The 24,301-nt window shown below is 49.0% G+C and overlaps 13 protein-coding genes across 13 annotated transcripts; 8 read left to right on the forward strand and 5 right to left on the reverse strand.

Annotated features, from left to right (window-relative positions):
* Window positions 1-54: 54 nt before the first annotated feature.
* On the forward strand, window positions 55-859 carry N7457_007715 (guanylate kinase; the record flags this gene model as incomplete). The annotated part of the gene is made up of 4 exons (XM_057178758.1): window positions 55-67; window positions 285-392; window positions 444-574; window positions 623-859. 4 exons carry the CDS (start codon window positions 55-57, stop codon window positions 857-859), a joined length of 489 nt encoding a protein of 162 aa, XP_057027144.1.
* Window positions 860-1,260: 401 nt separating this feature from the next.
* Window positions 1,261-2,593, reverse strand: aspD (septin aspD; the record flags this gene model as incomplete). The annotated part of the gene is made up of 6 exons (XM_057178759.1): window positions 1,261-1,599; window positions 1,654-1,867; window positions 1,935-2,072; window positions 2,127-2,208; window positions 2,264-2,392; window positions 2,455-2,593. The coding sequence occupies 6 exons, from the start codon at window positions 2,591-2,593 to the stop codon at window positions 1,261-1,263; spliced, it is 1,041 nt and encodes a 346-aa protein (XP_057027145.1).
* Window positions 2,594-2,902: 309 nt separating this feature from the next.
* N7457_007717 (mitochondrial 54S ribosomal protein bL32m) lies at window positions 2,903-3,316 on the forward strand (the record flags this gene model as incomplete). The annotated part of the gene is made up of 2 exons (XM_057178760.1): window positions 2,903-3,206; window positions 3,279-3,316. The coding sequence occupies 2 exons, from the start codon at window positions 2,903-2,905 to the stop codon at window positions 3,314-3,316; spliced, it is 342 nt and encodes a 113-aa protein (XP_057027146.1).
* Window positions 3,317-4,133: 817 nt separating this feature from the next.
* Window positions 4,134-5,397, forward strand: N7457_007718 (SKI complex subunit WD repeat protein SKI8; the record flags this gene model as incomplete). The annotated part of the gene is made up of 7 exons (XM_057178761.1): window positions 4,134-4,136; window positions 4,191-4,227; window positions 4,293-4,553; window positions 4,615-4,781; window positions 4,835-4,928; window positions 4,981-5,167; window positions 5,217-5,397. 7 exons carry the CDS (start codon window positions 4,134-4,136, stop codon window positions 5,395-5,397), a joined length of 930 nt encoding a protein of 309 aa, XP_057027147.1.
* A 147-nt stretch (window positions 5,398-5,544) lies between these two features.
* Window positions 5,545-6,391, reverse strand: N7457_007719 (kinetochore Spc25 family protein; the record flags this gene model as incomplete). The annotated part of the gene is made up of 2 exons (XM_057178762.1): window positions 5,545-6,087; window positions 6,143-6,391. 2 exons carry the CDS (start codon window positions 6,389-6,391, stop codon window positions 5,545-5,547), a joined length of 792 nt encoding a protein of 263 aa, XP_057027148.1.
* Window positions 6,392-6,671: 280 nt separating this feature from the next.
* Window positions 6,672-9,714, forward strand: N7457_007720 (uncharacterized protein; the record flags this gene model as incomplete). The annotated part of the gene is made up of 4 exons (XM_057178763.1): window positions 6,672-6,774; window positions 6,825-8,021; window positions 8,073-8,978; window positions 9,101-9,714. The coding sequence occupies 4 exons, from the start codon at window positions 6,672-6,674 to the stop codon at window positions 9,712-9,714; spliced, it is 2,820 nt and encodes a 939-aa protein (XP_057027149.1).
* A 349-nt stretch (window positions 9,715-10,063) lies between these two features.
* On the forward strand, window positions 10,064-10,373 carry N7457_007721 (copper metallochaperone ATX1; the record flags this gene model as incomplete). Its single annotated transcript, XM_057178764.1, has 2 exons — window positions 10,064-10,151; window positions 10,222-10,373. The coding sequence occupies 2 exons, from the start codon at window positions 10,064-10,066 to the stop codon at window positions 10,371-10,373; spliced, it is 240 nt and encodes a 79-aa protein (XP_057027150.1).
* A 363-nt stretch (window positions 10,374-10,736) lies between these two features.
* N7457_007722 (DUF2293 domain-containing protein) lies at window positions 10,737-13,808 on the reverse strand (the record flags this gene model as incomplete). Its single annotated transcript, XM_057178765.1, has 5 exons — window positions 10,737-10,866; window positions 10,950-13,102; window positions 13,165-13,455; window positions 13,506-13,625; window positions 13,677-13,808. The coding sequence occupies 5 exons, from the start codon at window positions 13,806-13,808 to the stop codon at window positions 10,737-10,739; spliced, it is 2,826 nt and encodes a 941-aa protein (XP_057027151.1).
* A 599-nt stretch (window positions 13,809-14,407) lies between these two features.
* N7457_007723 (uncharacterized protein) lies at window positions 14,408-15,012 on the forward strand (the record flags this gene model as incomplete). The annotated part of the gene is made up of 2 exons (XM_057178766.1): window positions 14,408-14,691; window positions 14,844-15,012. The coding sequence occupies 2 exons, from the start codon at window positions 14,408-14,410 to the stop codon at window positions 15,010-15,012; spliced, it is 453 nt and encodes a 150-aa protein (XP_057027152.1).
* Window positions 15,013-15,306: 294 nt separating this feature from the next.
* On the reverse strand, window positions 15,307-15,848 carry N7457_007724 (uncharacterized protein; the record flags this gene model as incomplete). Its single annotated transcript, XM_057178767.1, has 2 exons — window positions 15,307-15,404; window positions 15,461-15,848. The coding sequence occupies 2 exons, from the start codon at window positions 15,846-15,848 to the stop codon at window positions 15,307-15,309; spliced, it is 486 nt and encodes a 161-aa protein (XP_057027153.1).
* Window positions 15,849-16,881: 1,033 nt separating this feature from the next.
* N7457_007725 (uncharacterized protein) lies at window positions 16,882-17,064 on the forward strand (the record flags this gene model as incomplete). The annotated part of the gene is made up of 1 exon (XM_057178768.1): window positions 16,882-17,064. The coding sequence occupies one exon, from the start codon at window positions 16,882-16,884 to the stop codon at window positions 17,062-17,064; it is 183 nt and encodes a 60-aa protein (XP_057027154.1).
* Window positions 17,065-18,886: 1,822 nt separating this feature from the next.
* On the forward strand, window positions 18,887-21,220 carry N7457_007726 (RING finger and CHY zinc finger domain-containing protein; the record flags this gene model as incomplete). Its single annotated transcript, XM_057178769.1, has 3 exons — window positions 18,887-20,167; window positions 20,219-20,583; window positions 20,632-21,220. 3 exons carry the CDS (start codon window positions 18,887-18,889, stop codon window positions 21,218-21,220), a joined length of 2,235 nt encoding a protein of 744 aa, XP_057027155.1.
* A 599-nt stretch (window positions 21,221-21,819) lies between these two features.
* Window positions 21,820-23,791, reverse strand: N7457_007727 (uncharacterized protein; the record flags this gene model as incomplete). The annotated part of the gene is made up of 8 exons (XM_057178770.1): window positions 21,820-22,044; window positions 22,111-22,239; window positions 22,308-22,667; window positions 22,721-23,207; window positions 23,272-23,328; window positions 23,378-23,471; window positions 23,535-23,698; window positions 23,754-23,791. 8 exons carry the CDS (start codon window positions 23,789-23,791, stop codon window positions 21,820-21,822), a joined length of 1,554 nt encoding a protein of 517 aa, XP_057027156.1.
* Window positions 23,792-24,301: the final 510 nt, after the last annotated feature.

Consider the following 24,301-nt stretch of genomic DNA (forward strand, 5'->3'; position numbering starts at 1 on the left):
CGTCCCTTCCCAGTATATTTCAGGCCGCTCGTTCGTGCTATTCATTCTTCCAAAATGGCTGCCGCGGGTAAGAAGTGTACTTCAAAATCACAGCAAACAAGAACTTATCAGCCCGCAAAGAATTTAGGCCCATCGTGATAAGCGGTCCTAGTGGGACTGGAAAGAGTACTTTGCTAAAGCGACTGTTTGCCGAGTACCCTGATACGTTTGGATTCTCTATCTCAGGTCAGCAAGAGGAGCTTCGACGAATATGAGAACGGTTTTGCTTACACTGCGCTAAACAGAAACCACACGATCCCCTCGGCCCGGCGAGCAACATGGCCGTGAATATAACTTTGTTACCAAAGACGCATTCCTCGACCTAGTTGCCAACAACGGATTTATTGAACATGGTTAGTGATATCGCAGCCTGGGAAGTCAGATGTCAATTGACCCTAAGACAGCTCAATTCGGTGGGAACTTCTATGGAACATCAATCCAGGCTGTTAAGAATATCGCCGAGAAGAAACGTATCTGCATACTGGATATCGAGATGGAAGGAGTCAAGCAGGTCAAGCGGACTGATCTCCATGCGGTAAACTATTCTCGATAATCCGAAAAAGGCTTTACTAATTCTTTATAGCGATTCTTGTTCCTCGCACCTCCGTCCCTAGAGATACTGGAGCAGCGTCTTCGTGGCCGTGGCACTGAAACTGAAGAGTCTTTACAGAAAAGACTGAGTCAAGCTGAGAACGAGCTTGAATACGCAAAGCAGCCGGGTTCCCATGATAAGATTGTTGTCAATGATGATCTGGAGAAGGCCTATGTTGAGCTCCGCGATTGGGTAGTTGATGGCGGTAAATTTGGTGCTGCGCAATGATAAACCCAGTGGTGGGTTTGATACGGTTACATCACATGGATAGAATGTGGTTGACTGGATGTGGCGAGGCGAAAGCTCCATTGATATCTTTCAATCCAAGAATAGAAGTTTCTCTCGTCAAGTTAATTAAGAAAACTAAGTACATGGAAAGCACCAGAGTGGGCACAAGTGCTGGAGTGCCAATTCTCTTTTTCCCGGCAATACAAGCTCAATGATTCTCCCGAAAAGACACAAGATGGGATGTAGGATACAAACACAATAACAAACGCAAAAGAGGAAAAAAAAAGGGGATATCTGCAAGGGCCTGCTGGCGTCAAAAGAGGACAGTAAGTTTTCGGGAAGGGCCGTCGCGCAACGGTCACAGCGCTCGCATCAGACATGAAAGATCACAGAAAAAAAGATTAGTATCCATTCATGGCTGCGCGCTGCGAGTTGCGGCTCAGCTCCCGGTCCGCGGAGGGGCTAATAGGCCTGCTGCCGCCTGTGTGCCCACCAGCGGCGCTGCTCTCCTTAAGAGCCAGCAGCTGCTTAGCACGGAAGGTCTCGTAATGAATCTGGCTAGTGGTTTCCACCAGATCCTGAAGGTGGGTGCGGGTAAGGAAGTTGCGCAGGTAGACGAATTCACAGTGGTTCTCGTCTTCGACGTTGATAACACCCCAACGGTTCTGGCGCCCGCGAACCTGCTTGCCGTTGACAACAATGGTCTTCTCACTGCCAACAACAGAGAAAGGAATGATGTCCTATAACGGGGTATTAATATACTTGATTTTACTTTTTGGCGTGATCGGGCATACCTTGATCTGAGCATTGATGGCACGCTCCTCATCATCGAGCTCGTCATTATCGTAAGGGTACATCTTCAGGTTGTGGAAGGAGAACTCTTCCTTGATGCGCTCCTTGAATGCCTGACGCTCTTCGAGGGTGAGCGAGTCGGACTTGGCAATAACGGGGACAACGTTGACGACATCAGATAGCTTCTTCAGAACGACAATATCGATGGGCTTGAGACTATGAGAAGTCATCGGGTCAGTCTGAAAGAGGTACAGATAGCAAGGCATTAGCGGGGTAGCCTTACGCATGGCCAGAGGGCTGGATGAAGAACAAGCAGCAATGAATACGGGTATCTTGGATGTAACGCTCACGCTGAGCAGTGAGCTCCTTGCGGAGGTATGCCGAGTGCTGATCCTTGATATACTTGACAATGGGGTCCCAGCTGTTCATAATTAGCGTGGTTCTGGAAGATCCGACATTATAAAGCTCAAATTACCATCGGTCGTTGTTGACCTGATCGCCGTAACCAGGTGTGTCGACAATGTTCAAGCGGAGACGGACACCATTCTCCTCGATAACTGGCCATTCATCAGCTAATTCGGTCCGAACCTAGGTTTCCCTTTATGAACGTACTGTGCGACTCGGTCTTGATTTCGGTAGTGGAGCGAACAGGCTCAGAGGGGGTCAGACGGCCCTTGGAGTCAATCAGGTGGGATGCGAAGATGGTGTTGATTAAAGTCGACTTTCCAAGACCAGTTTGGCCTAAGACGAGATAAAGGATTAGTCGAGGTTTTTGTGGCCGGTAGGTATTGCCCAACACGTACCGACACACATGACATTGAACTGGAAGCCACGCTTCAAGAGCTTGCGCTCGATTTGCGAGGTAATGCTGTCGAAACCGACATGGCTATGGGGGAAAACAGTGGGCTGCTGAGCCGAAGCTGCGGTGGTAGCGGCGGCCATTATGAATGGAAAGAGAAAACGAAGCTGAGAATTGAACGAAAGACAGAATCAAAAGCCCGCAATCCCAAAAGCCAGAAGAGAAAGAGAAGTATGTAAAGCAAGTGCACCCCTTATTATCGTCCTTTCCCTACGAACTCAGGGGTGGCCTATACCTAATTAGGACTAGCGTCTCTCCACGAGAAAACTACGATCTTGCGCTTTTGCTTCAATGCTCTGTGATAGCTCCCATCCACTACGGTTTCGCCCCCTTTTTCGCGCCCGATTACCCTCAACATGGCATTGCGTCTGCTTCCGTTTGCTCCGGCAACAATGTCCCGCTCACTCCTCTCCGAGTCCCTTCAATTCCCCCGACTCGCTCGGTTCCTACCGATTACACCCATCGCGACCAGCGGGTTCCTTCAGCCCGTCTCGATCTCCCTCAATATCCCATCTCTTCTCTCGGATCTCTGGGATTCTGTTCTCCGTGCTGTTCCTAAGAAGAAGACCTCCCACATGAAGAAGCGTCATCGACAAATGGCCGGCAAAGCTCTCAAAGATGTCAAGAGCCTCAACAGATGTCCGGGCTGTGGCCAGGTCAAACGTGCTCATCTTTTGTGTCCTCACTGTGTCAAAGGTAGGACCGGGGCCTTCGATCTGGAGAATGCCTTAATACCGGGTATTGCAGTAAAGCTGACCATTCAAACAGACATTAAGGACTCTTGGAAGACCCTCGACATGGCATGAAAGAGCATTGTAAGAAATAAGGGCTTGCCTTGGGATTCAGAATCAAAATTTTGGAGATCCCAATCTCAAGCCCCCAAAGAGATTGTATTTCTAGAATTAGTTGTGGATAAATGCTGCATGGCAACTGGCGTCTGGTTTTTTGCGGGGGAAATTTTTCGATATGACTTTATAACAATCCGATCTTGTAGGTCGAATTTGAACGTGATCTTTTCAACTTGGTTTCCTTGTGTGTTTCATATAACATGTATAGTGGGAAATACAATTAGACCCGACGAGAATGCACCGGAACAGGCAATGGATCAAGACATTAAGCCGATATGTCATTCATCCTTTGCCATACCTTGATTGATTCCCAGATTGTATGATTTTGGGGATCACCCATGGGTCGATCTGACTCATACTGAACAACTGTGAGTGGATGAAGCTATACGTCACTTTATATACTCCATATGGAGTATGGAGTACTCCGTTCTCTCGTTAGAGTTGCATACATACATGTGCATAAATAACGGTGGTATGTCTCTTGACAAAGGAATCCTATAGATATAGGCCAATATAGACCAATCGTATGGTCTAACGCATAATTGCGAAAGTAGAGTAGTTGCCTAAGCAAGTACCCAGACAAGGACATATGCGCATGTGCTCATGGAGGGGGAAAACAACAACTCAGGTTCTTCGCAGCGTGTAGCTTCCAAGTATGCCTCTATCGGCTGCCGGAGAAAATAATGAAGCCGATAAAGGCGGGCTCTTCGGGCCCAACGTCATCGCGCTCAATTAAGTCTCGACATAGCCCGTGAGAGACCACGGCATCGTCAGCATGGTAATACTAACTCCGAAAGGTTATTGATCGATTTACTAATTGAATTACACATAGTCGAAACAATATCTCTCTTGGGGCTCCGCGGACAATGGTGGGCAGCTCTGCGACACGCTTAATACTTTGATCAGAACGATTTCGCTAATACTTGTACTGTAGCGCATCTTGCCGATATTTTCTCACTGGCGGTGACAGATAAGCAGATTCTGTCTGCCTCGGGCGCCTCCTCCATCAAAGTGCATTCTACCACTGATACCGAGTTCCCGTTGATACAGTCTATTGATGGCGCTCACAGCACTGGCTGCCACCATCTTGTGACTGATGCGCAAGGTATCCGAGCGGTCAGCGCTGGATTTGATGGACAAATCAAGGCCTGGTCTTGTCACGATGATCATTGGGTGGCAGATAAAAAAGTGACTGGTAAGCACCGCCTCTCTTTCACAGCGCATCCCGAGGTGCAATTGTGCTAATAAGAGCGCAGCCGACCTCAGTGGCGCGGATGCTTGGGCGATAGCACTTTCTGAAGACGGGCAATATCTTGCTGGCGTCACACAAGAAGGGCGCGTCAATGTATGGGATTTAGCTGCAGATGCCACTCGGATTCGAGACCATGAGACAAAAGGCAGCTTTGGTATTTGCATTGACTTGGTGAGATACTCGGACCTTAGACTGGAGTGGCTCCTACTAACTTGAATGGTCAGTCTCCCGATGGTCGATTGATTGCTACTGGTCACGAAAATGGCGCAGTCTACATATTCACGACTGAGACAGGCCGCATGCCGTTTTCCCTCTCAGGTAAGCAAAGTCGATCCAGTCGCGCATAGCGGCAAATTCTAATTCGCTGCAGGCTTGGTCAACCCTGTGCGGGCCGTAGCTTTCTCCCCACGGAGCAAAATTCTAGCAGCAGCTGGCGATTCCAAGGTGATTGTACTGTACGACACCTCATCAGGTGAACAAATTGCCAACCTCTCAGGGCACACTGCGTGGATTCTGTCCCTCTCCTGGAGTAATACAGGCGAATACCTTCTGAGCAGGTAAGTCGGGCTCCATGCATTTACTAGAGAGCAATCTAACCTTTCCCAGCTCATTTGACGGCAAGGTCAAGGTCTGGTCCATGGAAACCAAAACCTGCGTTGCCACACACTCAGAAACAGAAAAGGCCGTTTGGAACGCCAGATGGCTTCCTAAGATCGGTAAGACAGAAGGGTTTGCGACTGCTGGCGCGAACCGCAGCATTGCATTTTACCGCGAGGCCACTGGTTAAAGGGACAGCTGGACAAGAGGGCATTGTAGACATACCCTTGCATGTGTTTTATGATGACTGCAATGAAAACTAGGAAGCATTATTGAACTGCCCATAAAGCTCATGATTCGTATCAGAAAGATAACCCAAGAATCCTCATACTCGTTCTTAGTTCATCGCCTCCACAAACAACTTGCGCATCCGCTTCAAAAAAGCTCCAAAGTCTCGATCGTCGTTGACGAGATCAACAACATGCTCCAAAGCATCCCGGTCAACTTTCGGGCGCGTATGGAAAACCTCGTAGTCACGACTGGCAGTGCCCAGTTCAAACCAAGCCTCAGCCTCCCAGTCTTTCTCGAGTAAATGGCTGTAAACAAACTTTAACCGATCTTCACGCCCGGCTCCTTCGATCCGAATACAAAGATAATCCTGCCAGAACTCCAACTCGGGGAAATTCAGACGAGATTGCGCATCCAGGTGCTGTGCATGTGATTTTTGGGCCTCCAATTTCTGATTGATAGCCTTCTGGGTCTCGGCAATCTGTTGCTTCAGACGGTCGCGTTTGGTGAGGCGGGAATCACGTTCCAGGGTGATCGATGAGATAGCTGCGTGCATTTCGGCAGCCTCGGCAGCTTCCTTTTGGAGTGTTTGTTCGTGGGTTTGTGACTTAAGATAAAGTATTTCAATATCCCGTTGCCGCATGCGCTCGTCCTCTGTTAGGCCGTGTTAGCAGCAGTGGACATAGGGCTGTAAAATAATATAATACGGTGGAGATCGGCATGCCTTCATATTCAGCCAGATTGATGTGAAACTGGTTTCGTTCCTCCAATACCCGTTTGCGTCCGCGCTCGATAAATGCATCAAATTTGACTGTGAATTGGGCCATGCTATTGCGTAGATCTTCGAATCCAAAGTTGATGCTGGGGAGCGAGTCTGCCATTGATGGCGCATCCGCCGAGGCAAGGGGAGGGCGCATGCCACTAGTTGAAAGCGATGGTTCGAATGAAGAGGCCATAGTTTCTGAGAATCAGCTGGTGATGAGTTGCGAATGGTGAAGTTGAGATTGGCGCGGGACAATGCGAGAGTTGTTTTGGGTTGCGGCGCAACAAGTGACCCCGAGTCTTATCGATAACGATATCCAAAAAACTTTCAATGCGAGTGGCACTCACTTGCTACAACCTCATCTATGCGCATATGTATGTATATGACCGACTAGAATCATACCGTTGCATTGGCTAGTATCGACATGGTTTGGCCGGGTCTCGAACCGATCGCAAAAAGCACAGAAAGATCCCATGGATGACCACCCAGATAGTGCTCTGCACTATGGGCACGTTGGACGAGCTGTGTATCTTCCCGAGGAGCAGGCATGGACTTTCACTCGTTCTTTTAATAGGCGTAAGAGGTTAATGAGCTCAAATCTCTGAACCAGCTAACAGCTTTGCAAGCCCCATCGATTCTGTACACTGGAGTGACTAAAACCACAATCTCCTCGCCCTTTCCCACAACGGGAGCTCAGTCAATACCTAGAGTTCCCGAGAAAGACTTAGGGAAGTTGATTGCAAGTGCTCATCCTGATCTGGCAGCATCATGGTCCTCTGTTCGCGAAGAGCCTTTATCGAGAACTGTTACGACCACGACCGACCAATATGATCCGGAGATCTCCGCGCTTTTTGATCTCGGTTATGCAGTGGACCAAAGGCGCCATGATAAAAAGCTGCGATCAGTTCCAATTGCAGTGAATGTGACTGGAGAATGTCGCAATATAATCTCATTCCGAACGCTGGAGGAGGAGACTTTGGAGTTGACTTACCCAGAGAAGTTAGCATTTCGTGCTCCATCAATCGATAACACTGAAGTTACCCAATGGTCTAAGTATGGTGCGCCGATACTTCAGGTACACTTTGCACGTCCCATAGAGGAAAAACCAGTTTTTATGGCCGCTCGTCTTCCCACAACGACAATAGTGTTCCGGCCTCTCTATCACTGGGAGCCGGTGCCCATGCGCTTCTCGACTAACACTCCAATGGGATCTTCTATGCCGTTACGAAATTCTCGACTGGATGCGAATCCAATTGTCGAGATCTCCTTATCGCAAACAGGGGGCTTCTCACATGCCGATGTGACCTTCAACCCCTGGTATCAGAGACAATTTGCCATTGTAGATACAAAAGGCAATTGGGGTGTTTGGGAAATTACCGGCAGACAACGATTGAAGCTCGCCACCTGGTCTGTTGGAATTGTCAAATCAGGCTCGCTGCCCTCCCAGGATCCTAAACGCAACCATAATTCCCCTCGGCTTGATGGCTGGGCATCTGTGGAATGGGTCCATAATGTTGGATTGATAGTTGTCTCCAATCGTCACAGTGTCATGATCTATGCTTTTACAGATGATGACGTTCCGCCACGCATGGTTGAGCTGGGGATGGCCAAGGAATCCGAGTGGGTCTTGAGCGTGCAAAGAAATCCACGAAACTCATCACAATTCTTTGTCCTGACGACGGCTCGAATATTGTGGTATGATCTTGGAGCCCTACCGAGCGAGGATGATACAAGCTTGTCACTACGTCCTCGAGTGTCTTGGAGGCATTTTCGAGACCCGGGGGACACAACATTGCGACTCAGCGACTTAGTGGTATACCAAGGTAGGTGGTGCATAAATGAAAGCAGACTTCAAATGTTGACTTATGGTCTAGATTTATATCTCGTCTTATATTCCCGAATCACCCAGCTGGTACAGGCATTTCCATGTCCATTTATATCCGACGAACAGACCGAGTCTATCTCTGTGCCTGATCCTCTGGTACTAGATGCGCCCCTATTGATGGACATACCACCGAACCATCGTGGTCCTGCCGTACGATTTTCGACATTGGTGTTTAAAGAGGTTGCCCACTCTGTTACAGCGCTGGGCAAGAATTTTTACAATCCCTACTTGACACTAATCAAGCTTTTCTGGATGGATTCTGATCTTGCCGTTCACGAATCTACCTTTAAAGGCCCTCGCGGAGATCCAGAAGAGCTGGATTTGTTTCGCGAAAATAGCATCTTACGACTGAGAAGGCGCTATGCTCCGACAGCATACGTCAGACCCGACGATAACTTTGTCGTGGATGACTGGGACGAATCAGCGATACAGCAAGCCCCTGTTCCTCGTTGCGAGGTTAACATAACCTCTGTTGATACAATATCGGACTTGCAGTGGACCTTGGATTTCTCTGCCATCTACGACATCGCGACAGGGAAATTGGAAATACCGCGAAAACAGCAACAAAAGAGACAAAGCCCCAAGCCACGAACCCTCGATGGGTTAATTGCGAATCTGCAGAGCGATATAGAGCATGGATCGACAAAGCAAAACGCAACCCAGACCATGGTTGAATTGGGCGGCAAAAGAGTGTTAGCAGAGGGCCTTGATGAAGGGGCGGATGATACGAAACGACTCATTTCAGCACTTATGCCCGAGCAGTCGGACCCCATGGCTCAATCTCGGTATATGATGTTACCAATTCAATTCTCGAGTGAGGATTATGGCTTGTCAGCCAGGCTGTCAGGCGAAGCAGACAGGGATCTTCTCAATGCCTACGATCGAATGGTCGATGGTTGGATGTCCACTTTGCCTCGCACCATTCCTGTGCACACGCGACTCATGAAGGAGCGACTCATCCGGGGATTGCCGCTGATCTTATTCTTTCACGCTTAATCAAAATTTCTACCTCATTAGATGGCATCATTCTATTCAACCCAGCAGATTCCACCGATGATCGAACAAACGAGAAGGTCATCGCACAAAACAAACACCTGATGTCAAGCCATTTCTCATTATTATTATCATCATCACAGAACACTGCAAGCCAGTCCTCGACCGATAACCGACTCTTTGCATCCAGACGGGACAGACTGCCAGTCCAACAATCCAAGTACGCCGCGGTCCCTGTCATGAGCGGGCTCTCAGCGTTCACCACGTTTAAGGCCCCACGTCCAACAACACGAAATGTGGCAAACCTACTATCTCACTGGTCGGTCGGAAGCAGCCCCCAGAACTATACGTGGGAGAGGATCGAAGACGAGGAGACGCGACGAAGTACTCGGGCGAACACTCCCAGGAACAGACGGAAGAAGCTCTCACAGGCTCGGGATCAATCTCTGCCTCCCACCCCGGCAGTCCCCATGGTTCGAACATGGGGCAGCCAGCCAGTCGCACCTCCACGAATCAACATCACCAGTAGTCAGCCCACGATGGATGGAATGTCGATGACCCAAACCGAGCGGGGTATTTTCGGGGCGCGTGAACTCAAGAAGCCGAAAAAGAAGAAGAAAAGAGCAGCAGGATTTTAGAATCTAAATGCAATCAATGCAATAATACTAGATATAGTACTCCGTACTGCTTGGGCTTATAATTGCGACTGGCTATTGAGGTAGTGCCTAAACCCACCCGAATCGCGAAGGTGGCTCATTCTCAAAGGGATGAAACATGACAAATGCACTAGAAGACATAGATGTACTCCGTACTGCCAGAGAGATAGAACAGAAATCCCAACCCTTCTCTCTATCTCGAGTCTTGTGTTCTTTTGCACTTCCTCTTCCCTCCCAAACCCCACTGTGTCCTTGCCAAGCATATCTACTTGGGTGTTTCCCCTCCAACACCAACCTCCCCGCTCCGTGCATCTACCAACCCCCACCAGCCATGTCTGACCACCAGTACAAGTTTGGGGTGACTATGACCTGTGGCGGCTGCTCTGGTGCCGTAGAGCGTGTCCTTAAGAAGCTGGAAGGTGAGTGACACACGGTCTGGCTGTTTGAGGGTCTTGGGCACTAACACGTTCGTCTTTTCTCCCCTTCCAGGCGTCAAGTCCTTCGATGTCAACCTTGAGACTCAGTCTGCCAATGTCATCACCGAGCCTACTCTTTCCTACGATACCGTGCTGGCAACAATCAAGAAGACCGGCAAGGCTGTGACTAGTGGAGAGGCAGATGGGCAGAACAAGGAGGTCTGAAGTCCCTTATAAATACCATGGGGTCTCCAGCCCCCCTTCTATAGCCCCATTGATATGTTTGCTGGGCTATCTCAAGCTGGTGCGATCTCCAAGGCTCTACGGGAGAGGAAGCTTATACAGAATAAACCAGCAAGTATTACTCTGGAATTCCATGCCTAAAGGACCGTAAGATACACGTGTAATCAATAGAAATAGGGGAACCGGAGTTCCCGATTCAAATTAGAATGGAGGCCCGTGAGTAGAGAGGTTCTAATAATATGCACCAGGGTATCATGAACAATAAACAACAGTACAATGCGAGTACACAAAGTCTTGAAACAAAGGGGGTATGGATGGTAGAGGATGGTAGAGGATGTGATTGAATTAATCAACGATGACAATGGGTCTTTCATCGAGGACGGAATAGTAGGGCGAGCGTGGTTCAACCCTTTGAACGTAGACTGGGCGGTTTTGCTCCGGACTCTGAGTCGATGGAGGGTGGTTGTACGATGAGCTGTGGCTGTGTTAGTAAAACCCTATCCGAAGCAGAGGGAAGTTATGTTGCTGAAATGGTTGGTTTCCCCAAAGAAGGCTTACCGCAAGGAGGTGAACCCGCCACTGACTGGCATTTCACGGGGGACCTGAGGGAGGGACACGCGAGGCTGAATCTTGCCTGCGGTAGGGTCTGAAAAGGTACGAACGTGCTCATGGGAAGGAGCCGCTTTCGAGCCTATGGGCAGTGGGCGGTGTTGATCTGACGAAACATGTGTCTGAGACAAATGTTTTGTGCCAATATACTCAAGATCCCTAGCCCGAGCAGGCTGAGAAAGCTCTCCATTGGCCTTGCACTCGGGTTCCAGGCGTCTGCCAACGTATTCAAATGGAGGGGGCTCACGGTGGTCAACATGCCGAACGAAGCCATCGGCATACATGTTCCTGTCTGGTTGAAATTTCTCTGGTAAAGAGTGGGCGCCATCAATGCGAGTCCGACGCATGGCCCACGACTCTTTTGGAACACGGCCGGAACGGAGACTACGATCACCATGGTAGGGATGCCAAGGTCCAATATTGGAAACAGCTGGGGCAGCTCTGAAGGTACGGTCGCCTTCCGAAACAAGGATACTGGCACTGGGAGCCCCGTATTGATTTTGAGGCTCGCGTGGTCCACTGATATGCTGTCGACCCAAGACTGACCTTGTATCAAGGGTACGCTGCCCGTTGAGGTAAGGGATCGTGTTCCTTTCTCGCTGGTGTCCTACGAGAGAAAACTGTTCCACTGGGTGATAATTCCGACGGAAATGAGGATGGTCCTGTGGACGATGATCTGGAAGGGAATCAACGCGACGATAAGAGTTTGGCCCGAATCCACCGGAAACGGGAAGTCCAATGGACCTCACACTCCATGGCCCTGGGCGGGATTCAGGTCGAGCACCTTCATGGTATGTCAAACGCCTTCTTTTGCTAGCTTGCCCGCTGTCTCCTTCAGTTTCGATGACCTCGGAGTGATGCATGGTCTCTCCATGAAGATGTCCAGGTGTAACCGATCGGAGTGACATTCTGTTCGTCATATGCACCAAAGGATGCGCGCCATCAGCCCGTCGGGTTTCCGATGGCCAGGAATTTTCAATTGACGGCAAGATCGAGTCCTGTATGTTTGAATCCGACCTGGGAGGAGGTAAACTGACGGGTTCAAGATGGCGTCCTGATGGAGTCAATTGAGGACGGTTCTCCTTTGGTCCTCTCACGAACACAGGTGCGTTGATCCTGTCCGACTGAGGAGGCAGTCTTTCTCGTCGGAACCTAGCATCTGTTCTCAAGGGTGGACCATCTTGCGAGGGTGCCATTTTCATATTTCTGGGTCCAGAGAATTCTTCTAAGATTTGCAACTCGGGGGATTCCTGACTGGTTAGTTTGAGTGGCCTGGTGTTGAGCTCATGCATGGAATATTTCTGCTGGTGATCCGAGTGAATATGGCTATCCTGGACACCTACATGTCCCTTAGCCACCTGTCGATCCATTAGTGGAATGGCGAGCACTCGCTGTGCTTGTTTATCAATACTGGCCGAGCCTGGAACGACTCGCCGATGAGGTCCCGCGTGCTTGGATAATATATCCTGGGATCTAGCAGCGGGTGCTTCCTGAGCAGTCATGCGCTGCTCGGAGTATCGTGAGCTTTCATTTTCAGCTGGAGCACCAGCAAATCTAGGTTGTTCAGAGCCCTGTATACCGTCTCTATATTCCTGGAGGGCGCGATTCCATGCTTGATATCTATTAAAACCACGACGGTTGATGGTATCTTTCGCTGGTGATCTTGTGACAAACCGGAATCCAGGCGGTGCTTCCTCGGATAGCTCCCGCGGATGATCTTGACCGAGAGCTTTCGCGTTGTTGATGGGTTGGCTCATGATTTCCTGCGCACAATGATCGCTAGGAAGTATTTCCACGCTAGTGTTTTGTTGAGCTGCTGTGGAAGCTGCATCTTCTTCCGATTCACTATCGTCATCATCGGAGATAACGATGACCTCGCGGAAAACATCTTCCAGAACTGTTTGGCCATTCTCATCGTCTCCTCGCCATTCGATGACTTTTGCTAGGGTTGTGTGTTCAACATTGCCTCTTGCTTCATGGAATGAAGTCAATTTAAGGAGGCGATCATAATCAGTGTAGACATGTCGAACATGAGCAACTACAGCCAATTGGGCTCTGCGGGCCATAGGCAATTCAGTGGCCGTCCCGACTTTTTTAGTGCCCTTATTTGCATATCAGATTTTCCACATTCCATTTTTCAAATCAGAGTTGGTTATATGCGTACCTTTTGAAACGCAGTCTTGATAATCTGATTCAAATCTTCGTCTGGTATGTTTGGGAAGAGATCTCTGATGGCATCCCGCGCTTCTGTGTTCAAGGTTACTTGAGAAATATCAGCATCAGCCCGCCTGTGATCCTCTGTCTTGGCAATAGCATAGATGGGAACTGTTTTGCCGGTGGTTGTGAGGTAGAACCCCAACTCCGAGCAAACAGCTGCCACCACAGTACTGGGAAAATGATATCCTATCCGATGCACGTGCTGGGACAGATTGTGTGAGCGATGGTGTGGGGTAGTCTAGAAAATATAAGCAATGTTGAGTAATAGCGACCAGCCAGGGTCCTCACCGATACTGCATGAATCTGAAGCCCCTCATCTCGACATCGCTCCTTACATGCAGTGGTAAGTTGTGGGTTTCCTGCGGGAATGAAGGTATAGCCACTTGGTGCTTGCGCTTCAAAACAGATCTGTGCATTCTGTCAATCATATCGCCAATTTAAAACAGAGAACATACATACAACACTTCGAAGCTTCTTCTTTTCTTGGGTCACAGACTCCATAATGACCTTATGTCTCCGAGGTCTCCTATCAACAACCCGACTCGGAGCCCGCCTGGCCGAACCCGAGCCAGTCCTCATGACACGCGCCATATTGTTGATATAGCTCGTCGCAGGACGCACTGAGAGGAAGGTTTTAACACATCATTCACATGTGTCAAATGTGTCGTATGAGCTTTGTAGTAGATGGTGCGTTTGCCCAATGTCTCAATAATCGGAGAAGGACGAAAAATGAGTGGCTAGTCACGGGAAAGACGTGCCTATGCACTGGAGTAAATTGCAATGTAAAGGTATGAAATGAGCTATTTTAGGTGCCTCAAGGTCACCCAAAACAGAATTCAGGCTCTTCTTAAGCGCGTCAAACTGAAAGCAAGAACAACAAGCGAGGAAAGTGGAAAGGAAGCAGGAAATGTAGGCGAGGGGAAAGATGGAGCAAGAGAGAGAGGGAGGGATTGATAAGATTACTGTTGCGGCCCAAGTCACCTCTCCCGATCGGGCTAGTCCTGCCTGAGGCTTCATCCTTCCCCAACTTTGACCGTCTTTTACTCCTCCTTCCTCCAATACAAATCTGACATTTGTGCTTAACGCTTCGGATCTCCGTTGATTCCGCTGGTTACGTCTGCTTGCACATCTGCGGATTCCTCGGCTCAGACTTGGCCAACGGATTGGACATGAACGCCTCAATTCAGACCATGAAGGTGGATCAACGAGCTGTTGTCCACGCATACCGTCACCTCTACCGACAGGGGTTGAAAGCCATCCAGTATTCAACACCAGGTCGCCATATGTTTCTAAAGACCTTGCGAAAATCCTATCGTTCCTCCGCTTCCGAAGAATTTGACCCTGCCAAAATCACCAACACGCTTCGCTTTCTCGAACGAGCTACCGAGATTGCGGGTATGGAACACAAGATCTTGAAGAACCTCCTACTAGCTAGGTATTGGGAGCAAGATCACCTTGCAAGAGAGGCTCGCGTGTGAGTGATTATCATCAGCAGAAGTGGAGAAGGATCCTGCTGACCCGACTTTAGCCCACGAAGCCTGGGACTCAGTCATGTAGAAAACCAATTGCGGGCAAGTGTTTTCGACCATTATAACTTGACGCTTGACCGATTAAATGAGAGTCTAGGGACATGTCTCAGATGATTCGGACTCCGCAGTTCTCGACTTTTACCTCGGTGCTGATCCGACCCGCTGCACCAGATCGTGCATCCGTTAGGCCTCAGTGCTTCCTTTGGGCACAAATCCACATCGATGCGAGGCAGCTCGCCCAAAAGGGATTTGCAGCCACCGGGTAATCCCGTAGCCAGAGCGCCGGCACGCATGATCCGATCTGTACCTAGGAGATTGCTTGCTATACGTAAGGCTGCTTGCTATACGTAAGGCAACGGGCTACTATACTAATTATTAGAATTATTAAACTTGCTAGACATTTAGCTATCGATTGATCTAATTTTTCGTAAACTATCTATGGTTTTAGTGTAGATATAGTTGAGTGTAATGATATATATATGTATTTGATGAGGTACGGCGGGTGTCGCCAGACTTATGCCTTGATGGTAAATCACCGGAGAATACTCCAGTCCCCGTAGCTAAGTTACATCTGCTTCTCGAAGAAAGATCGTTTGGTCGTACGTGGTCAAGAACCCATATTTTGGGCCCAACTCAATAATGTACTGCGCAATCTGGCCTACGTTTATATGTCAGTGCGAATACCTTCCTATAAATGGCTCACACAACACTGACCTAGTGCGTGCCTGAACGGTTCTTCAATGATCCCGGCCTCAAATTCGCGTACCAGGTCTCTCTGATAGTGCTCGGGTATCCAAGGAAATTTAGCCTCTCCTACCACTTTAGCTTTGTGGGCTACGGTTATGAGCATAAAGTCAGGGGCTTTCTTGTGACCTGGGTAGGGCGGCAAAACACTCTTGAAGGCATCTAGCTTGAGGTCCCGGGGTTGAGCTACGAAGACGGCTCCTAGAGCGGTTCCCGCTCGTTCCTCTAATCGGCCTTGGATACCGCGTTCATCACTGACGAAAATAAACTCTTTATTGACTGAACTGGCGATCGAATTGCCCGTCAACTTGGAAGTAGAACATGCGGTTCCATGCCTGGCCGTTGTAAGTTGGTTCATGGTTGCAGAGCTCGGACGAACCATATACGATGTAGAGCGTGACTGGTGGTTGGACGAGCGGAAATGTCGAGATTGGCGAGGGGTTCTATCTAGCAAGAGGCTAGAGGCACTGTGAGAGACTGAAGTAGCCATGATAATTCATCAGTAGAGTGGTTCTCGAAAAATTGGGAGCTGGGAGCCTTGGCGTGAAGTACCGCCTGGGAGGTTTTTGAAATGACAAAGCTGAGAATATCGATGCGAGGTGCAGGGTAGGTCAGGTCGACCTTGGTATGAATTCATGGGCATCCTCGTCAACTTCCCCAGCTTTCCAGTTTCCAACTTCAACTACACCTTCAACGATAGCGTGATCCTCTCCCGCTCTGTCAGCAGCTTATACGCTTGCCCAGGTGAGATTGAAAGGCTCCACCATTATACATGTGCACTTAATGCTCCCAATATACATTGGCGACTCGCAAAGGAATCACACTGGAGGAATCATTGCGTCTTCTTCTTGCTGTGCTATTATGCCCATATGAGGTGAGAGCTAGACCCAGCCAGACCAATTAGAGCTAGCAACCAAGGCAAACGCGCATACAATACCTAGATAGGTGGTTTGTATTGATCAAAGCAGAGTTGGTTTTCCTGCTACTAAGCCTAATCGGGACAATGATGGTTATTTTTATTTTTAGGCTCAGATGTTGGTGGGACCTACGACATCCAGCCCACATAAGAGCCTCACTCGGCATCTGAACCCTCACACCCCCCGAAACACCCATCTCCCAAGTAGCTCCAATGTCGTCCTCATTTTCAACCTGGTTCCGTAAGGACATCGACCCTGGAACCATTATCAATCTTGACAATCCCCGCTCTTCCCAGTGGGAGCCTGGGAGGTCCTCGAAAAGCTGAACGAGCATGCCTTTCAGGTCAACACGGGGAACACGATGACTATGATTTCCGTTCTTTTGCTTCAGCAAAATTCCGATGCTGTAATCCCGAAGGAGCTCCAGAAGCCTTCACGCGAATCTATGTTCAAGTTCCCCATCGAATAACTGAAATGGATGATGCGCATACCAGAGGCCAACAAGCCACAACATTCACCCCGCCAGAATTGATCGCCTATCAGTACCCCAATCAAAAGCACTCAAGTAGTACACCAAAGCTCATCGGATACAAGACCGGCACTCAAGATGACTCAGGCTTCATCCCGGGTGATGGCCCAGTGTGCCCAGGGCAATAAGTCTAGTTTGGCACCGGGACACGCAAACAATGTAGGTCATTGCCACATTATCTCGAGCCAGTTTGCTTGCATATGTATTATAGCTACTTCGTCAGACATTTCTACAAGGCCACCAAGCCCAAACATCCGGTTGAGTTTAGTGAGGGGTGGATAGCGACTTTTGAGCTCGCTGAACCGCATCCTGCAGATTCATAGGAAGAGGATGACTGGGATGAAAACACTTCATGCTGGGAATTGTAGCTACGGAGAAAACCGAATTTTTCGTTCGATCTCTTATTAATCCTTGCTATCCTATGCTAGGAGACAATGCATTTATGTGAGTCGACGTGGCGGGGACTCCATTTATTGAAATATATATTTACAATTGGTTGATAAGACGGATGCGTCGCCTCGGTGGACATCGGCGGTAGCACCAGCTTCACGAAGTGATATCACTAATTAAATATTCCGAGATCAGCATGAGCATCACGAACGCCCTCTGGAGAATGGAACTACATCGGGAGACCTGTCAAGCACTCCATCGTTAAGCATCAACCTAGCACCGGCTGTGATCGATCGCTAGGCCTCTTGGGCGAGAGGCGTGATATCGTTTGAGACAATTACATCGGCATTCTCCACTTTTTGCTTGGGATTTCCATAGACCAAAGTTGCACTGTCCGCGAACTTCAATGCTGCCAGCCATGATTAGTATACCGTTATGGCCTACTCCGTACAAGGTCAGACAATATGCACCAGATAGTGCTGGCCTTATGGGCGGCAGACCACGTCTGGGTGCAGATAATCCAGCATCTGTTCCACCTGGGCAAGGTTCCAAGGTTGGTAAGTGGCTGGGTGGCTGGAGTCAGCATCGAGTTAGTCAGCTAGCTTAGTCAGTGCAGGGATAGTCGGGACGGGTCGGGTTATCCCTGCCTCAAGACATTAGGATCATCTTCCCCAAATCTGACCCAATTACGGAGTAGCTAAAGCTGTGGCATAAAGACTCAAATGGCGTGGACGCCCAAGGCAACCTTGGAAAATACCGGGATAACAGTATGATGACTGCGAGCTGCCTTTTATCTCAGCCCCATCGGGGCCGGTATTCCACACATCTATGCCAGCCAAAAGGTGAAATTATGGCATTAACGCTCATCTATTTCCCTTGACCGCGTCCATATCCTCCTGACACGGTTCTTCCACTGAAATATGGGCCCTGGCTGTTTATGAAGTACGATTGGATTCTCCGGTCGCTAGGATCGGTTGGCAGGGTATTTTGTCCAATTCCACAAAATCCACAAAACCCAGCCGTCCCCACAAAGTAATTGGTACTGGGTACTCTGTACTTGCGGTTATCTTCAATCGCATCAAGATCCTCTGGGGCCAAACCACCCACCGTGCCCTTGGGGCGCCGTTAAATGGCACATGACGAATTATGTCGGTGGCACATTATAGGCCTTGGCATTAATTTAAGCTAGCCCTCGTCTCTACGTTGTAGGCTCGAGATTCATAAATATGTGGTAGCATTGGCCCCAGAGCGTATTGGCTCTATTCAACGGTGTAGAATGAGATTCCTACAGGACAACATACTGGTGAGATAGAACGCTTTGAACACATTCTTGGCCAATCAATAGTGCATATCTCCTGCCAGGATTCCACAATTTTCAAGTCCCAAGTAAAAATCATGCAACCGGTTGGAGAGGCCCATGTGACGATGATTCAGCATCGGAGGCGGTGCCCATGGACGTCACATGCCACGACGTCTGCTGTTTTAGCTCCAAGCTTGTTTGATTTTGCTTGTTTTCAAGCATCCAACGCAGATTTATGAGATGCCAATTTACAGCCCTTCATGAGTGGTTTCATTTCGTCACTGCTGATCCAACTTGGAATGCGACCCGCCCATCTGCCACCCCCACCGACTAGCCAGCCACATGACGCCCAAACTGAATCTCAGTTGAACGAACCGACAAAGGCATTGAAAAGTGGTAACAAAGACAAGGCCAATTTTGTTTCTCAACCGGGCCAAGATCACGGACAGAAATCTAATTGCGGAGATGCGGGTGCGGGGTCCCTGCATAGCTCTCTCTTCTTCACTACCCTACCTAAAGAGATGGATGGACAGAACCTGCAACTGGAGGGCACTCGATCAGTGACCCATAACACACCCGAACCCATACAAAACATAGCTACAACGACAGGCGGATTATTCGGTCCTTTGCCTGAAACCGATCCCACTGCACCTTTGAACAACTCGACGAGTTCGAGGAATCCACAAGCTTCGTACTCCACTGAGGCAGCCGACTCACATAATGGACCACAGACTGCAGCTTCTGTGGTAGCTGTTGATGAAACGCCACGAGCCTTGAATAATGTTTTGGACATTGATGTACCGGCGCAGTCTCCGCTTCCGGCAGATGATGGGATGGGAGTGCTCAGAAGCAAAATCATTGCGATAAGGGAGTTGCGTCTCACTAATGTTGAAAAAGCGCGAATGGTCCATGATTTGATGACAGAAGGTTACAACATATCCCGTGAGCTTCCAAATACCCCTGGAGCGATGGTGATCTCTACCCCTTCCAGCCCACGGAGTTCGGGGTCTCCAACGAGCCCAAGGACTCCTCGAGCCTCGGGGATCAATATTTCTGGACCAGGTTCTCCTAAACCGGAACTGACTCCGCTATATGAGAAAACATTCAATCTCACCCTTGAAGATCTGCAGCCCACTTTTGTTCCAAAGGTAGAAACAGAATTGCCAGACACTGAAACCTGCGATGAAGAATTGGACACGGAGGAACAAGAAGAGGCCACTTTGGGCTGTGTGCATTATCATCGCAATGTGAAACTCGAGTGCCACGCTTGCAAAAAATGGTACACCTGCCGCTTCTGCCATGATGAGGCTGAAGACCATTCTCTCATTCGCCGAGACACTGAGCATATGCTTTGTATGTTGTGTGGACATGGCCAACCCGCAGCGCAGAACTGTAGACAGTGTGGCGAGCAAACAGCACAGTATTATTGTGATATCTGCAAGCTTTGGGATAATGATAGCAAGAAGAGCATCTACCATTGCAACGACTGTGGTATCTGTCGAATTGGACAGGGGCTGGGGAAAGATTTCTTCCATTGTCAGGTAAGAAATTTTACAAAGTCGAACGATGTTATGATACTGATAATAGTGCAGACGTGCTCTGTCTGTCTTCCTATGTGCATCGAGACTACCCATCGTTGCATTGAACGGTCTACCCAATGTGACTGTCCCATTTGCGGAGACTACATGTTCACTTCTCCAGAAACCGTTGTCGTCATGCGATGTGGCCACAGCATACACCACAAGTGTCTATCAGAGTACTCCAAAAGCTCTTTTCGTTGTCCCATTTGTAGCAAGACCATTACTAATATGGAGTCGACGTTTCGAAATCTTGATCGTACAATTGAAAGTCAGCCTATGCCGGAGGAGTTTAAGGACACTAAAGGCCTGGTTTACTGCAACGATTGCGGTTCAAAGTCGGTGGTTAAATATCATTGGCTAGGCTTGAGATGTGATTTGTAAGTATCTCTTGAGGAAAACCACTGATGCCTACTGACAGTATCTAGGTGCGAATCGTACAATACGGCCCAACTTCGCATTTTGCATGGAAGCATGTTGCCCCAAGCTAACGAAGATTCCGAAGAAGATCTCCTTCCTCGGCCTCGATCATCTTCTCTGATTGGCAACGATGACTCCATGCCGTCCTCACTGGCAACACTGAGCATAAATAACACCTCAGTGCCCCGCTCACGGTTGAGTGTCCCAGTCTCTTCTGGGACCGAAAGACGGTTTTCGTCTTATAACATTACTCGAGGCCGTGCTGTCTCGCCCGTAGTCAGCAACTACTTCGGATTGCCAACTGATCGTGAAACTGAGAAATCTTCACCGATACCCTTCTTCGGAGGCTCATCTCGGGGAGAAAATGAGGACTACGGTGCTCTGAATTTTCTGAGCAAGAAGCTCGCATACCGATATGGACTATTTGGCAGTGAGACTAAATCCAATGAAAAATTATCGGAATCTGGCAATGAAGAAGACGATGGGGAGTCTTCTGACTCGGCTGAATCAGATCATGGCAATGAGGGGGAAGATGAGGATGAAGACGAAGAGGAAGATCGAAATCAAAATCACATTGAAATTTTCGGCCATCAATGAGGCCCATGCAGATCGTTCCTTGCGCTTGGGCCCAGATGGTTGATCGTGGGGTTGTTTTGAAAATGGTACTTAGCGGGCTGCTTTTATTCTCATCGGTTGCCCACCCGGCCAATCCTTGCACTTTCTCAATGGGCACACCGTTTGCTCCTCGACCAAAATCCTCTCCAGCTCAGGGGTTTAATCGCCAAAGCAATTCCAAGTTGCCTCCCATACCTGGCAAGGACGCACCCAATGACGCACTATTCAAGTCCCCAGGGCCGACACGGCTTTTCGCCGAGTTCTCAGAGTCGCCATGCTTCACGGTCTCGTCTGCTGGACACAAAGGTGTCTCAAACCCGATTATTCACTTTTTGACGCAATAAATCAAATGTCGATCTGATGCATTAGGAGCGTGTTGTTTTATTTCCATCAAGCAGCTGGGGTTGCTGCAGCATAGCGTTTTTTTCCTTCTAGTTCCCAACGTCATTAGTTTCATGGTGCAATGGTATCAATTTGATTTTTAATTGAAGATTCCGACTATGCGAACTGCACTAAATGTGTTCATTGTTCAAATGTAGTCTCGGTGACTGTTCTGCTTTACCAGCTGGAGCTCAGTCAAATCAAACAGAAGACCTCTCCGGTCCTTTGGAAGGGCGTACTTGGGCCATATCCTCCAGGTGAGCAATTGGGGCCTTCTCTCCTTCGTTCATGACGGCCATGGCTTCAAGTTTTTCAGATCTCCCTTCAGATTCCCCAGCCGCCACATTATCCAGCCCGCCAAAGATTGTGTCCATTCGCTCAAGAGAGATACCCTTAGTTTCTGGGAGAATGAAGTAGACAGATATCTGAAGAACACGGCAATCACTGGTCAGTGACTGAAAAATGAACAAGAGGACTGCTCTTAGACTTACCCCGGCAGCTACATTCAGACCGAACAGTAGCCAATAGCTGTGACCGCCGACTCTGTTGTTAAAGGATGGCCAAGACTGCGTGAGTATAATAAGCCAGCATGTTTGACCGAGCATAGATAATCCGAAGGCCTACAAGAAGTTGTCAGTATTATTTCTCCAGTTGCATTACTGTCATGCTAACTCGCCTTATCTCTGACATGCTGAGGGAAAATCTCCGTCACCACTGTTGGAGCAACAGGACCATTGGACCAACAATAAGTCAAACCAACAATGAACAACATTGCAACCTCCACAACAGCAGCAGCCTTGTTGCCATTTGTCGGGTAAGCAGTTGTAAGACAAGACATGATCAAGAGAGCCAGTGACTGAATAGCAAACCCAGCCATCAGCAGGACCCGTCGACCGAATTTGTCCACAGTGAATGTGTTAACAAAGACAATGAGCAGCTGGAGAACAGACTGGATTCCATTGATTGTCAAAGCCTGCGAGCCAGAGTCCCATCCAAGACTTTGATAGATCAGCGTGGCGTACATAGTAAGTGAAGCAATACCACCGCACTAGATGGGAAGTCAGTCGTACTATATCATACGAATATAAAAGATTCGCATACCTGCTGAAGACTCGCCGCAAAGACTCCGTAAAGCAAGCGCTTGCGCATACTCTTATCCTTGAAAAGCCCAACATACCCAGTATCATATCTCCGACGGAACTCATACGAAGCAACAAGCTCATGAAATTCCGTCCGGATACGTTCGTCAGTTGGTGCACCAGATCTGAGTCTGCTGAGGACTTTCAGCGCCCACTCGGGCGCCTCCGGGTGCTTCTCTAGCATGTAACGTGGGCTTTCAGGGTACCAGAACGAGATCACGATGAAAGCCAACCCAATAGGTATCTGGATGATGTTGGAGACACGCCAGGCGATGTTGTAAGGCGACTTGTGGAAGGACATTCCATAGCCAGACCAGAAGGCGATCAGGGTGCCGAGCTGATAGCCGAATTGGGCCACTGTTCCAACGAAGCTACCACGGAGCTTGGTGGGTGCGCATTCTGCAACGTAGAGGTTGGTGGCGATTGATACACACCCGAAGCCTAGACCTCTGATCGAACGAACAAGAGTCAGCAGTGGACTCAGAACCTGATTCAATGGCCTTATGGACTCACGTTAGAAGTCTTCCGAAGATTAAAACGCCGAAACTATTCGGGACGACTTCGACAACACTATGACTGGTCAATATCTTTCATATATGCTTCCATGGTTCAATCTTACACGCCAATGATCATGATGCAAATGGAGATTCGGAGAGCCCAGAGACGACCAAGCCAACTTGCGAGCTGGCCTCCAAACCAGAGCTGAGCGAAACCTAGTGATATGATTTAATCAGCTCTGTAACGATCCCAAGTTAAAGATAGATCGTGTATAATACCTGTCATTGCCCATGGTATCGTCGCAACTAGACCTGACTTGTTGTCGTTGATCCCATAGTACTCGATGAACTGTTTATCGGCCAGAATGACTGTCATGATTCCAGCATCGTATCCATTGAAACATGTTGAAAAGACCATGCCATACAACAGGAGGGCCGCAAAGCTAGAGAAACATCAGCCAAGAGCTCTCAGCTATCAAGGACATAGAGGTCTCTTACCGGTCATCCTTAGGTAAGAACTTTTCGATGAGACCCATTTCGAGAATGAACGAAAATCCAAGACCGCGGAGAATAGGCGGATTTTCGAGGACAATCCCCTCACAGCAAGCATATATACGACATCGAGCCATTCCGGGACCCCACATTCGGATTGAGCTCATCCGCGTGGAATACATGCGGAGTCCCCAAAAAAGCCTAGGCTGAACTGGGAATCTGGGGAAAAGAACGGGATTCCAAGCCACTCCACCATTAGCTTGTGGTTGGCCTGGGACTGGCTGGGGCTGGCTGGGACTGGCTGGGACCGGTTTCCACAGCGGTTCTGACCGCTGTTATCGTGGGGACTTCTTGGCCCCCATTGTCTTGTCCCCCGCCGGAGTCCCGGAGTCTCCCCCTGCAGCCCTAAGCACCGGCGGGGACAGGTTGTGTATTCGGCGAACGTGGGGGGTTCCAGGGTGCCGCTCAATCTCCGAAGTGCGCTTTTCGGAGGGGCTCCTCGGCAAGTATAAGGGTATCTCGGAAGGAGAACTTGACTTGGATGCTTTCCCTGA

The sequence above is a fragment of the Penicillium paradoxum genome (genome assembly GCF_028828445.1).
Source record: "Penicillium paradoxum strain IBT 22861 chromosome Unknown utg000007l_segment0_segment0, whole genome shotgun sequence".
Taxonomy (NCBI): domain Eukaryota; kingdom Fungi; phylum Ascomycota; class Eurotiomycetes; order Eurotiales; family Aspergillaceae; genus Penicillium; species Penicillium paradoxum.